This window comes from Pogonomyrmex barbatus, unplaced genomic scaffold, assembly GCF_055798465.1.
Source record: "Pogonomyrmex barbatus isolate J1 unplaced genomic scaffold, ASM5579846v1 scaffold4, whole genome shotgun sequence".
Taxonomy (NCBI): Eukaryota; Metazoa; Arthropoda; class Insecta; order Hymenoptera; family Formicidae; genus Pogonomyrmex; species Pogonomyrmex barbatus.
In genome coordinates, this window is record NW_028297138.1 from 4458782 (window position 1) to 4472455 (window position 13674).

Here is a 13674-nt window from a genome sequence, read left to right on the forward strand (position 1 = left end):
GCACACTCGATTTGAGAAACGGGTTTTTCCATGTCGCATTGGAGAAAAGCAGCCGAAAATATACAGCGTTTGTTACACCCGATGGGCAGTATGAATTGCTGAGGGTTCCATTCGGACTGTGTAATTCTCCGTCGGTGTTTCAGAGGTTCATACGCGTGGTCTTCAAAGAATTGATCGCGGCTAAAATCGTGCTGATATATATGAATGATCTGATCATACCATCGATTGATCATGCGAACAGCTTACGGAGTCTCGAGCTGGTATTGCGTACGGCGAGCGAATGCGGATTGTTGATAAATTGGGAAAAGTGTCGTTTCCTGCAGGAAGAGGTGGAATATCTGGGGTATAGTGAAGAAAGGACGTATTCATCCATCGAAAAATAAAACCAATGCTGTAATGAAGTTTTCGGAACTCACGAATGTCAAGCAAGTCCAGAGTTTTCTAGGCTTGACGAGGTATTTTCGTAAATTTATACCCGGATATTCTCTGATTGCACGGCCCTTAACAAATCTACTGAGAGAGAATGTAGAATTTCAATTTGCTGCGAAGGAGCGGGAGGCATTTCAGCAATTGAAAGCGATATTAAGTAGTTAGCCTGTTTTACGACTGTATAATGTAAGAGCGTATACGGAATTGCATACGGATGCATGTGTGTATGGATACGGTTCGATTTTGTTACAGCGAGATAGCGAGGACGGTGCGCTGCATCCAGTGTACTATGCGAGCGGCAAAACTTCACCTGTGGAAACGCGATATACCAACTACGAGCTCGACTCGCAATAGTGAAATCCCTGAAAAAATTTAGAGTGTATTTATTAAGGATACAATTTAAAATTGTGACGGATTGTCAAGCGTTTGTTATGACAATGAATAAGAGAAACTTGTGCGTGAGAGTTGCGAGATGGGCGTTGTTGTTGGGGGAGTTCCGATACAAGATTGAGCATCGATCGGGCAGAAATATGATGCATGTGGATGCTCTCAGCCGTAGTCCCCTCCCCGTATGTATGCTGTTGAACGAGGAGGAGGACGTTTCATCGGTTGAGAAAGGCTCAGCAAGAAGATCTGGAACTGGAGAATATCTTCGATTCTGCGGAGCGCCGACGGGTGAATGGATTTGTTGTGAAGAACAGACTTCTGTTTAAGGAATGTGATGGCAGCGACTTACGTCTAGGCGTTCCGAGAGCGATATAATCGCAGATAATTAGGAGAGCACATAAAAACGGTCATTTTGCTGTAGGCAAAATGGAGGCTCTCGTGAGGAAGGATTACTGGCTCAGGGACCTGCGTCAAAGTTGAAAGGATTGTTCGCAGCTGTGTGAGCTGCATACTATCAGAGAGAAAACAGGGCAATCAAGAGGGTTTGTTGAATCCTATTGCGAAGGGAGATTTACTGTTAGATGTGTATAACATTTGGGACTATTGCCCTCAACAAGGAAGAATTATAATCACATTTTGGTGGTAATTGACGCATTTACAAAATTCATATGGCTTTATACTACAAGGACAACTAACACGGCTGAAGTATTGGATCGATTGCAAAAGCAGACAGCCATTTTCGGGAGTCCGCGACGAATTGTTTCGGATCGTGGGACAGTTTACGTCGCATGACTTCAAGAGTTATTGTAAAGAAGAGAATATCGAGCACATACTAGTGACCACCGGCGTTCCGAGAGCGAACAAACAGGTCGAGCGGGTGAATCGTACGATCGTCCCATTATTAACGAAGTTGTCTGCGTCGAATCCGGGAGAATGGCATAAATATTTGGACGCGGCACAGAAGTATCTCAATGCGACGCCCAGTCGAAGCACTCGTGCGTCGCCGTTTCATTTGATGTTTGGAACACACATGAGACTTAAGAGTAATCCAGAGATAAGAGAAATAATCGAAAACAAATGGATAATGATGTTCCAGGAAGAATGCGACGAAATTAGAAGACAGGCCAAAGTAAATATTATGAAAGCTCAGCAGGACAATAGGAGAAGCTTCAATAAAAAGAATGCGAGGCATTATGATTGAGACGAACTAGTTGCGATCAAGAGGACGCAACAGAAGCTGGGATTGAAATTTGCGAGGAAATATCTTGGACCATATCAAATCACGAAGGTCCTACGTAATGATCGATATATCGTCAAAAAGGTCGACGAACATGAAGGACCTAGACAGACCGTAACGACAGCCGACATATGAAGCCTTGGATTTCCTATGATGACGAGTTTTCCGACAAAGAAAATGCAACGAGTGCATCCGAAAACGGATGCTTGATCAAGATGGCCGATTGTGAGGTTTAGATTCCGGAAACATCAAAAGCACGCTATCACGGGATAGACGTACAGGTGACATGCCTTGACCGCGTGCGTTTTGCGTGTCCGGCAACTGCCGAAATACGGTTCAGACAGTAAGTCGTCGACCGGTCGCCGAAGCGATAAGACATATAGTAGTTCGTTTGTACCGTTCGATAATGTGTTCGTTTGATCGAATGTAATATTAGAATACATGATACCACACATACAATATATAATAATATATATATATATATTATCATATATGTTATATAGATATTATTATATTTTAATATTTTCATACCTTCCATTGCTAATGTATATATATAATATATTAATAATTTATTATATTTATTATATATTATAATATAGATATCGACAATATAAGTGATATAATAATAAAGCCAGAATAGAGCCAAACAGTGAATATGAAATATGTAGTAAATACTATTTTGTTAAATTCTTTTTTATCTTTTCAAATAGTATTTCTAATATAAAATTAATGTGTTAATAACTACTGTATAAAACATAATCCATTAGAATTTTATATACAATAAAGACAAATCTATATATTCTTCATGAATACGTACGAGATCATTTAGATTATATATTTTAATATTAAATTTTTAATTTTATATTATTTTATATTCTTTATTTTAATAGTACATATGTTCTGATCTCAGATGGAATATATATATATAATCTAAACCAATATTTACCATAGTCTATTTTTATTTCTTTATTTCACAATCTGTGTAATCCTGTATGTTCCAGATATTTCTTCATTATATATTTAAGGAGAATTAAAACTTCCAAAGTACGGAAACTTATGTTAAGCCGGTATCAGACTAGAGATTGAGATTAAGATCAGGTTGGAATTTGATCAATCCGAACAAAGTTCACTAAACTTGAGATTGATTTTCTTTTTTCTAATTGGTTAAATTCCAATCTAATCTCAGGCTGCATTTCGAAATTCACTGCCAGTACTGAAAAGCTATAATATACGTGACCTGAACTATATATTTTCAGTACTGGCAGTGAATATCGAAATGCAGCCTTCATCTCAATCCTTAATCTGATACCGCCTTTACGATACGTCTAGTATTAAAAATGTATAGATTGTGTAATATATATTAAATTTTGTATCTACGATGCTAAAAATCGGTCTAATATCTCGGACAGAAAGAGAATTGACCAATCGTATTGATTAATTGACTGAATTATTTAAACATAATTGGTCAATTCTCTTTTCATCTGAGAGATCTCGAACCAATTTCTAGCATCGTGGATACAAGACTTTATAGATTGGCTGCGTCAGCAGAGAAAACAGGGGTGTGTTCAGAAATAACCTAGATATCATTTTATCCTTTTCTTAATGAACAACAAAGATAAAATGATACATTAAATGTTTCTGAATCTAATCCAACTTTGTAATTGTTGTAATATTTGATATAATTGCTTTTTACTCTTCCTCAAGGATTGAAATAACAAATAAACTAATTGTATTAAAAAATCTTACAAGTTGGTTGTTATTATATATATAATAACTAATTATATAGTAGTTATATTTTATATATATATATATATATATATATATGTGTGTACATATATATATATATAAACATACATACATAAATATGTATATGTGATTTTTATTACAAAAAAAGAAAATTGCTAGTATCGGAGGAAAACCCTATGCATACAAAACAAGAAATACAATAAAATTTATTTTGGTTGATAATCTTTGCCAAAGATTATCATGGATTGGCTGAAAAATACAGGCGTAAAGGATACAGCATTTGCTGACATTATTATAGGTAATTGATTTAAAAAATATATAAATAGTAATGGCTTCTGCATATAGGATGATAGCCATTCACACAGCGTCCGGCATTCAATGTATAAACATAGATATTCCAATAGAATAATTTTTTTGGGAGCAAAAGTGTTACTATCTAAGAACCCTATAAAATGAAATCTTCTATTGGATATTAAATCGTCATACATTTGAAAGATATCTATTAGATTCGGAAAAAATTAAACGGAGACCGACTGGATTTGAACTCGGGATCCCTCGTCTACCAACCCGACACTTAGTCTGCACGACCACGACGGCTCCTCTCTGTTAGCTGTTTATATTCCGAATCTCTTTCATGACCGCTTACGGTCGTCTAATTCTTACACATTAGAATGTCAGGCGCAATGTGAATTCTGTATAAAGATTTATATAGTATACGTAACATAAATTATATATATTTCTTACGTTTTAATGATCTTATATTAATCATAGATCGGCATTCATTTAGTTAATTCTTATATTGTCTTAAGTCAAGTCTTAAGTCGTTTTAAGATTCTATTCAATTAGTCTCGATCCACAATAGATATTTAATCTTTAAGTTGTAAGAAATTGACCAATCATAGTCGATTATTCTTCTCATATTTGATTCTGATCGGTTAATTTCTTTCTTACTTCTTAAAGCTTAATGCGGAGTCTACAATGCGGTCGTAATATCATTATAACGCTATGATCGATCAATCAGAGAAGAGAATATATGGTTTTTTCTTTTCTGATTGGTCAATCGTAATGACATTACGACTGCATTTTAGACCCCGTATACGTCACCTATTATGATACATATAGACGACACATTAATGAAATAGCTGTATGGCAATTTGAGACCATGCTTAATGATTTTAAATATAAGACGGATTATGCTGAATATCATATAAATATAATCATAGACTCATATTTTAAAACTTCATTTATTAATAAAAATACTTTTAAAAGTGCTTTATAGCCAATCAGAAAACTTATAAATCACTGTTAGAGGCACTTTTATTGATAAAAAAGAATTCAGAATATAGGCTACAGTTTTTGTTCTTCATTTCCAACTATGATTGGTCAATTCGTTTACTGATTAAATTTTATTGCTTATATTTTTTTATACCATGGACCATAATAATTTTATTGCTTACATGTTTCTTTGATTATATTTACATAGACAATCCGATTAGTAATAATTATAATTATGATTGCTAACATAAACACTTATGATGTCGATTGTATATCTTGAAACAAGATGAAAATTACAAAAATGAGAAAATTTGTTAAAGTTACATTTCCCTTTTTACCTATAGAAATATAATAAATTTATTCACTTTTATCATTTTCAGCTTGTTTTACAACACATAATCGACTAATTATATATAGTAACCTCCTAATTATATATAGTAACGTATTCAAGATAGTTTACATTTGCATTATAATTTACATTATAACTATGGTTGTTGCTAAACTGGATTATCGCTTGTATTAATTTTGTCATATTCACCCAGTAAAAAATTTCTTATGCAGAAACATGTATAAATATGTATAAAAATATATAAATAAATATATATAAATATACATAATTATATACGAAATATATCCATATATGTTCATATTAGTTTCTTTTTTTTGTAAAATTCCTGTTTAGTATAAGAAAAGTAATAGTAATAATAAATATCAAATCTTTTATATAAATGATATACATATTAGGGTTGAGTATTAAATGTTATTTGAATTTAATAAGATTGTGATATAAGATTTAAGTTTAAATAAGATCTTACTATACTTTACTTGACACTTTTTTTTTATCTTTTTGAAAAAGATAATTTTATAATGATATCAGACATTTTGTATTAACCATCTTTCTATATTCGAAAAGCGCAACTTGACACTTTTATATTTGACATTTTTTTCTATAACAAGCACAACGAGAAATAGGATAGAAAACGAAAGAACGAGCGAGATAGCATATTTTCTCTTTTACTTCTATACATTATTTCACGTTCAACGATATCATTTTTGTACACATATACCATTAATTGTAAATGTAATTCTACAATCTTACTTAGACACAAAAAGTTAATTTTATTTGCACACTATATGGTAGATGCGGGCCATTATTCACTCCACGTTTTTTCCACAGGAGGATTGCGTCGCAGATACATGAAGCTGGTTTTCTCTGATCTTTTATTTTAATGTACTTAAATACAACACAACAAAAGAACTGATATAGTGGACACATCTCACCGTCGTTGCAGGCTCTTACGACAGCTTAACAAGGAATGCGCATACGTAAGGATCGAAATCAATGTGCCTCGCGAATCAGGAACGAGGCGCCGCGCGAATTGCGTCGAAAGCTATCGGGCGGGCCCGAAGGAAATCGCACGCCTCATCAAAAAATCTGCGCGCAGAAAAATCTCTCCCACTTTCGCATATAGGTACCGAACATGCTGCCCCTTGAAAGGACGACCTTTTAATAAGACCCTTTTAACAAGACCAAAAAAATATCATGCTAAAAACTAGCTAGACGCCGTGTTATACTTAGTAGTGAATGATATAAATGAGCTTAATCTAGATACACGCCGGAAATTGATAAACTTTGTAAGGGAACGCATCCCTCCGCTTCTTTCCCTCTCCGAATTTCCTCCGACCGATGATCCATCGGGGACCACCGACCAGGCGGAGTGCGGCAGTGGCCGCAGAAAGACGTTTACGTCTATTTTTAATCTTTTAAATATTTTGCGAACTCCGAAACGTCGGCGTTATAGCGTGAGAATACTACGAATTCACGATTGTTTTCGTAATATTCCCCCCGCTCCACATCACGCACCACGCCGCCGAGCGCCGTACCACCAAACGATAATACTCCCCGCGCCGTACCGACACCGCGCCACGAACACGAACGAACGCCCCGCACCGCACCATGATCGCGTCTAGAAACGACCGTATCATCCCCGTGCCGCACCGTTACTTCATTACCGAACTCCTTTTCCTACTCTTCGCCATTCCCGCTCTGATCACTTATCTTCTCAAAAATCCAATTAAATGATTTCCTTTTTTCTGCTCCTGTGAAGGGGGATGTTACCCCCGAGATCGACCAATCCGACCGAAAAATACCGAAGTCGATCTTGAGTATAAAAAAGCATCGCTCTCCACAAAAAATCATCCTATTCCTCGCTCGACTCTAGAGAGCACATCTCGATAGAAGCGAGCTTCCGAACCCAACTCCGGGTTAAAGCCTGAAATCTATTGAGGTTCTCCCACGCGCCAAGTACGCTTGGCCGGCTCAAACCGTCTCTGAACCTTCCATGGCAAGCCAAGAATTGCTGGGGACTCCCCAGCGCATCGAGTTCGCTCGATCCGACTTCGCCGCCACCGAATTCCGCTGCCGAGTATCGGGGTACCCCTCGATACAACCGCACGTCCGACCGATTCCAAGAACCGGGGCACACCCCGGTCGGCCGAGTACGCTCGGTAAATCCACCGAAACCTTCTGCCAGAGCTAGGGTTCACCCCAGTTGATCGAGTATGCTCGGCACTCCGAAACTCTTCATCAAAACTGGGGCACATCTCAGCCGACCGAGTACACTCGGCAGTCCGAGCTCTCGCGACTCCACCCGCGAGAATAGAGAGAGCACGGGTACACCCGTTCTCCGTGACCCGAGTGGTCACAATCCTTGCCATGACAACCCGTCCTCGCGAATTAATCCGAGTTTCGAAATTCGTAAACGCGATTAAAATCACCGCTCGTGATTGCATACACGAAAACGTGATTCAAAAAATCAAATTTAAAGATCCGCGTGCGCTATCGTTTCGCGTCCCGCGTGCCCCGCATCACCGAACCATGCGCAGCGAACTCAGTATCGCGCCGACCGTCTCATTTGTAAAAACGCATAAACACGCGCCGCACACCGGTCTGTCCGCTCACGACCAAATCTGTTTGCATTCAATTCGATTATTTGTGCAATTTCTACTATTTATTGTTTTTTTTCTTTATTATTGTTTTCTAATAAACTCTTGTTAAGGTATAATCACACATACGATCAAATAATATCTTCCTAATTCTGTCTCCAACGTCCTCGTCTCCCCACCTAGTAACCGACTGATCTCTATCCGCGCGGGAAAACGAGACCGTTTTAACTTAAACCTAATTACATTTTTGTCTGCGTTAAATATAATGTTTATTCTTACATAGCTAATACCTAATTTTAAGTAGAGTCACTCGCGATTATTGTTTGAATCGTTTATGGATAATATCGCAAGTTTAGAGAGAGGCCGCACGAGCAGACCCTTAGCAGTCTTGACGGTGGCACTACGTGCGACATCGTCAGATCCAGGATGGATCCAGGATCCCGGACGCATCCTAACATCCACTGTAGCGGAGCCAGGTTTTACTGTTTGAGCACAAGTTGATTGGGCATTAATTGAATGCCCTTGCTGCTCTTTCACTTTGTTCGCTCTTGTAATGAGTGCAAATATTCAAAACTCCATCTGCGCCAAAATTATTGCCTAAGTTGTTCGACTCTTTGTCAGCGCACTAATCTATTCTCATCAATATCGCTTATGTCGGCGCAAGGGAAGCTGTTTAGCGGAGTTCCAATCAAAAAATGACCAGGACTGAGATACGACAGATCATTGAGATCCGAATTCAATGGAATAATTGATCGCAAATTGAGAATTGCCTCTATCTCGCACAATATAGTTTGCATTTCTTCGTAGGTTAAATGAGCCTTGCCAACGATACGCAATTAAATTATATTTTGTCGATTTCACGGTGGCCTTCCACAATTTGCCGAAGTGGGGGGCATTTGGAGGAATAAAGATCCAAGTGATTCCCTGGAGACACATAAACTGTTCAATATTCGACTGCATTTTGATTAAGATAGAATTTGTATAATTCCTCAAGCTGCTTCTGGGCGCCGACAAATGTGGTCCCGTTGTCCGAATACATGTGTGACGGTCGGCCTCTACGCGAAATGAACCGTTTGAAGGCACCGAGGAACACGTCGGCGATGAAGTCACAAGCTCCACGTGGATCGCCTTAGTGGCAAAATAAACGAAAATTGATACGTATGTCTTGTGGTTGCGTGCATTACTCCTTTTTCCCGCAGTATTAGCGGGCCAGTGTAATCCACTCCACAATGTAAAAAGAATCTAGAAACCGTAATTCTATAGGCAACAGACTAATAGGCAACGATCCCATCATTGCTATCGATTGGCGTGATTTCGCCTTAAAGCATACTATGCATTTCTGAATAATCTTTCGCATGCTTAATCTCAAGGACAGGGACCCAAAATCATTCCCCAACAAAAGCCATGGTGGCTTGCGTACCGGCGTGTTTCGAACATGCTCGTATTCGATTATAAGTCAAGTCATGATTACGCGGCAGCAATTTTGAGTACCGTGTGTCGAATTGCAGACATGAATTTTTTAGCTTACCGCCAACTTGTATCAGCTCAGTTTTATCTAGAAAGGGGTAAAGGGAAAGCAATCCGCTAGATGAACTGATAGCACTCTCCTCACTTAATGTACTCAACGAGAAATGCTTGTTTTTGTACAATCGTGCACATAAGACTCAACGCGAAAGTCATTTTGGTGGGAGATATGAGGATTGTTGGCGGATTTGTCGGTGTTTCTTGCTGAATTTTAAACAATAAACTAGAATGCGACATGCTTTATTCAGCTTAGAACATCGTCTCAAAATAATGACTAAGCATCGATTAATCAGCGCAACCGTGATGATGATCGCTCTCTGTTCAGGCATTCGAGAGAATAGGACCATTATCTCTCTGGAGTACGCGAATAATTACGAGTTTTTATGACTGGTTCGTGGTCGGGTCCCGCCATGACGCACACCCTCCCTTCTTATTTGGGCTATCTCCCAGTGAGTGAAACTATTGATAGGCCAGTGATCGTCTTCCCCTTGTAAAAAGGTAGGGCTATGCCACCACAGGGTGCTAATTCAGAGGGAGTTGTTCCGCGACAAGATATCTGCAGGATTATTGGATGACGCTACATGGCGCCAGCTTTTGATATCCGTCAAACGTTAGATTTTACCAATTCTGTTAGATACGAAGATTGACCATCTTCGAGAGGACGATGATATTCAATTTAAGTATAATAGTAGAATCCGACCAGAGAAATAATCGAACATGTGCTAGATCTAAAGATTCGCTAACTTTAGCAATTAAACACGCCAGCAACAAAGCTGCGCACAGTTCGAATCGAAGCAATGATATGGCCTTAAGAGGAGAAACTCGAGATTTAGAACAAAGTAATTTGACGACACATCGAGGAATTTGTAACTGAACTAAATCGTTTAACTGTGACCTAAGGTTCAACTATCGAGTGTGGATGTTCTATGGTACGGATTCGTCCCAATGGATGCCTGACTGCCAGAGCTCTTGAAGAAGAAGCTTGGCAATAACCACTATAGAACCTTAAGAGACTTAAGAAGTCAAACCTTAAGAGACTTAAGAAGTCAAACAATTTAGTAAGATAAGATAAGATAACTTTATTGTTTCCCTTGAGACGTTACAAAAATCTTCTACATACAAAACATACAAAACATACAAAAATCATCACGCTTTCCGCTGATCCTTAACCTATAAACTTAATATACTTAACCTATTTTTTTTTAATGAGGGGAAATGCCCTTAACCGGCACGGAGTGTGAGACTCGGGACGAGCGCACGCCCCCCTACCCACTAAAACCCCTCAGGGCTCGCAGACGCAAGATGAGGGTGGCCGGGGAACATTTGCAGTAAACATCCCGGCCACCCTCGCGTCGAGGGGTCTAAGACCCCACCAATGAGGGGGCATTTAATGCCCCAAGGGCGGCTGAGGCACAGAAGGTGCCTCAGCCGCCCGACACAACTACGTGTCGACCTGCCCCGAGCTTATTGCTCTGGAGAGGCAGATCGACTACGTAGGGTCTGCTGGGGAAGAGGAACCTCTCCCCCAGGAGAGGGGGAAAACCCCCCTTACACCGGGCCCTCTTGTCCGGCGGACTCTCGGGCGAGCTGCCCGGGACCGCCTCCACGGGACCATCTCCACCGCGTCGACAGATCCCTGACTAAGGAGGACGACCGACAGGGTGGATTCCACGGTAACCCCATCCCCAGGGGGATGGGGCTCCGAGCGGGCGGGAACGCCCCGAATGGGGACGCAACCCGGACCGCCGGTGGTGTGAGAGGACTTACGTCCCCCCACGTTACACGAGGGGCAGGAGGACGAATTTCGGCAATTCGCCTGTATATGCCCCTCCTGTCCACAATTATGGCAGCAGAGGACCAGGTCAACACAACCCGGACACTTCTGCTGTACATGTCCCTGGGCCTGGCACCGGAAACATCGGAGTGGCCTGCCCTTGAGCAGGTGCCACCCGAGCCGATGCCCAGCCCAGGACAATGCGACAGCATTTCACGACGCGAAGGGCCGCGGCTGCCGGAAATTGGGCCCAAATGGTCCCAAGACCGGAGCCGCCGCTCGCAAACCTCGGCTGACCGGTGCGAACGTCGGCGGCTCCACAGCCGCCTACCGCCGCGATCCGGTCAGCCACCTCCTTGGCAGTCACGGATCGGTCAAACCCGCTAATGCGGAGGTCAAACCTCCGCACGGGCCGACCGATCCGGACTGTCGGGTCCTTCTCGAAGAGAGCCCCCATGCGAGACGCTAATTCGTCCGCAAGGGGGCCCGCAGCAGCGCCGCCGGGAACCTCCATGAGGAAGGCCCCGGCCCTCGAGCGCCGAGGACGGATACCGCCCGAGATGCTCACCTCCTCAAGGGAGATGGCATCCCTCGCCCGGGCGATCACGTCCTCCAGCCGACGGTTCCCGGACACCGCGACCGAGATCGCGGCGGATCGGGGGATGCGTTTTCGGACAGTGGAGAGCGGCATAACGCCCGCCCTCCGACTTCCCATTGGGTGGGATGGTGGGGGGACAGGCGGGGAAGGAACTTTCCCGGCCGACTTCCCCCCCATCTCTCTTCTTCTTTTTCCCCTTCACCACCCCGGGGGGAGGAAGGGGAGGAGGCTTGACAGCCATCGGGGCACGCGGAAGACCGACACCGGCCGAGGGAGCAGAAGCCCCCGACGATACCGGCGCGGCCCCACCGCCCCCCTTTTTTGGCTGACGGGGGACAACGGACCGAGACTCTGAGGCCTTAAGTCCACCCCCGCCAGCGGCTCCGGGCTTAAGGGTAGGTGGGATCGAGGTCCCATCAGCACCCTGCCGGGTCTTCTTCTTCCCCCCCTTTTTGCCCCTAAAGGCAGGAGGGGGTGGAGGGAGAGAAGGAGGAGGAGGGGGCAAAACACCCCCAGCCGAAACCCTCCTGCTGCTGCGTCTGACGACGGTGGACCAAGAGGCCGCACCGCCGCCAGTAATAAGCTCCGGGACGGGGAGCGAAGGCCCCGCCACCGGAGAAACAACCATCTCCTCGGGGGGAGGGGGAGGGGGCGTCGAACCACCCCCAATGTCCCCCAAGGGACTCTCGATGTTCCCACCAGCTCCCCAAGAAGATGGAGGACGCTGGATGGGAATGGGGCTCCTCTTTTCGAGGGCCCCCACCCGAGCAGCCAGGCCCTGGAGAGCCTCGGTCATCCGGTCTAACGTCCGGAGAACCTCGGTGTCCAGGGCCTGCTGCGGCGCCACAGGGGAGATGGGGCGAAAACCCCGAGTCTTCCCGCCGCGCGCCTCTTGGCCCAGAGGGGGACCAGATCTGGCTAACCGGGTGGCCACACCCCCGATGGAGCCCAGAGTTGGAGAGACGCTACGCAAATATTTATTTGCGCTTCGCGTCTTCTCCAGCTCTGCGGAAAGCCGCTCCACCTCGTCCCTGAACAAGCGATTCTCGCTGGCCAGGGACGAGACCTTGCTGGGATCCGAAGACGATCCCATCCGTCCCGCGGCGGTCCGGTATAAGGCATAAATAGCCTCCCGGAGAAGGTAGTGTTTCACCTTCATCCGCCGCGAGACGGATCCCTGGAGAGAGGAGGAGGAATTTCGGTCCTCCTCCAACTTATGCAGCCACTGAGTGGCGTGCGACGACACCTCGGAGGGTGCCATGTGCTCGATTTGTCGAGCAAAATGCTCGAACTCCCGGCGCTGGTCGCTGGTCATGTTAGCGACCGGGACCGAGCCCACCCTGTCCTCATCCGAGGATATGTCTTCCTCTACCACAAGGCGGCGAGTAACGGAGAGGTGCGGAACCTTTCTCCTAACACCCACCGCCTTGGGTAGAGGATCCCTACTGACCCGCGCCCTCTCGATCTCAAGGACCGTCGGGGACGCGGGTCGCAAAGGGACCGTCCCGTCTTTGCGGGTGCGGCCCCTATTTCTTTTTAACGGCCTGGAGGGGCCGAGATCCGAATCGGACTCCACGGTCAGGGCCCTGGATCCACTAGGGCCAGGAACCCCGACGACGGCAATCGGGGGACGGACTACCTCAATCGAGGTGACCGTCGGCCCGACAGTGGCGGGCACCGGCGCTGCCTCACCGGATGCCACATCCCCTCCAGGACCCGGAAATGGGGGATCAGAAGCCGCGTCCACCCTGGGTCCCA

At 43.8% G+C, this 13674-nt stretch overlaps 1 protein-coding gene across 3 annotated transcripts in view; it reads left to right on the forward strand.

Moving 5' to 3' along the window:
* LOC148935707 (uncharacterized) overlaps nt 1–10052 on the forward strand; it is a 60725-nt gene extending 50673 nt beyond the window's left edge. For 2 of the 3 annotated variants that reach the window (XM_089080588.1, XM_089080587.1), the window contains exon 4: nt 6252–10052. In XM_089080588.1, the coding sequence (XP_088936714.1) occupies nt 6252–6304 (53 nt within the window). In that variant the 3' untranslated portion in view covers nt 6305–10052. Of the gene's footprint in view, nt 1–3054; nt 5722–6251 lie in introns of those variants that run through there. The other variant, XM_089080589.1, reaches the window with a different exon arrangement.
* The last annotated feature ends 3622 nt before the right edge of the window (nt 10053–13674 follow it).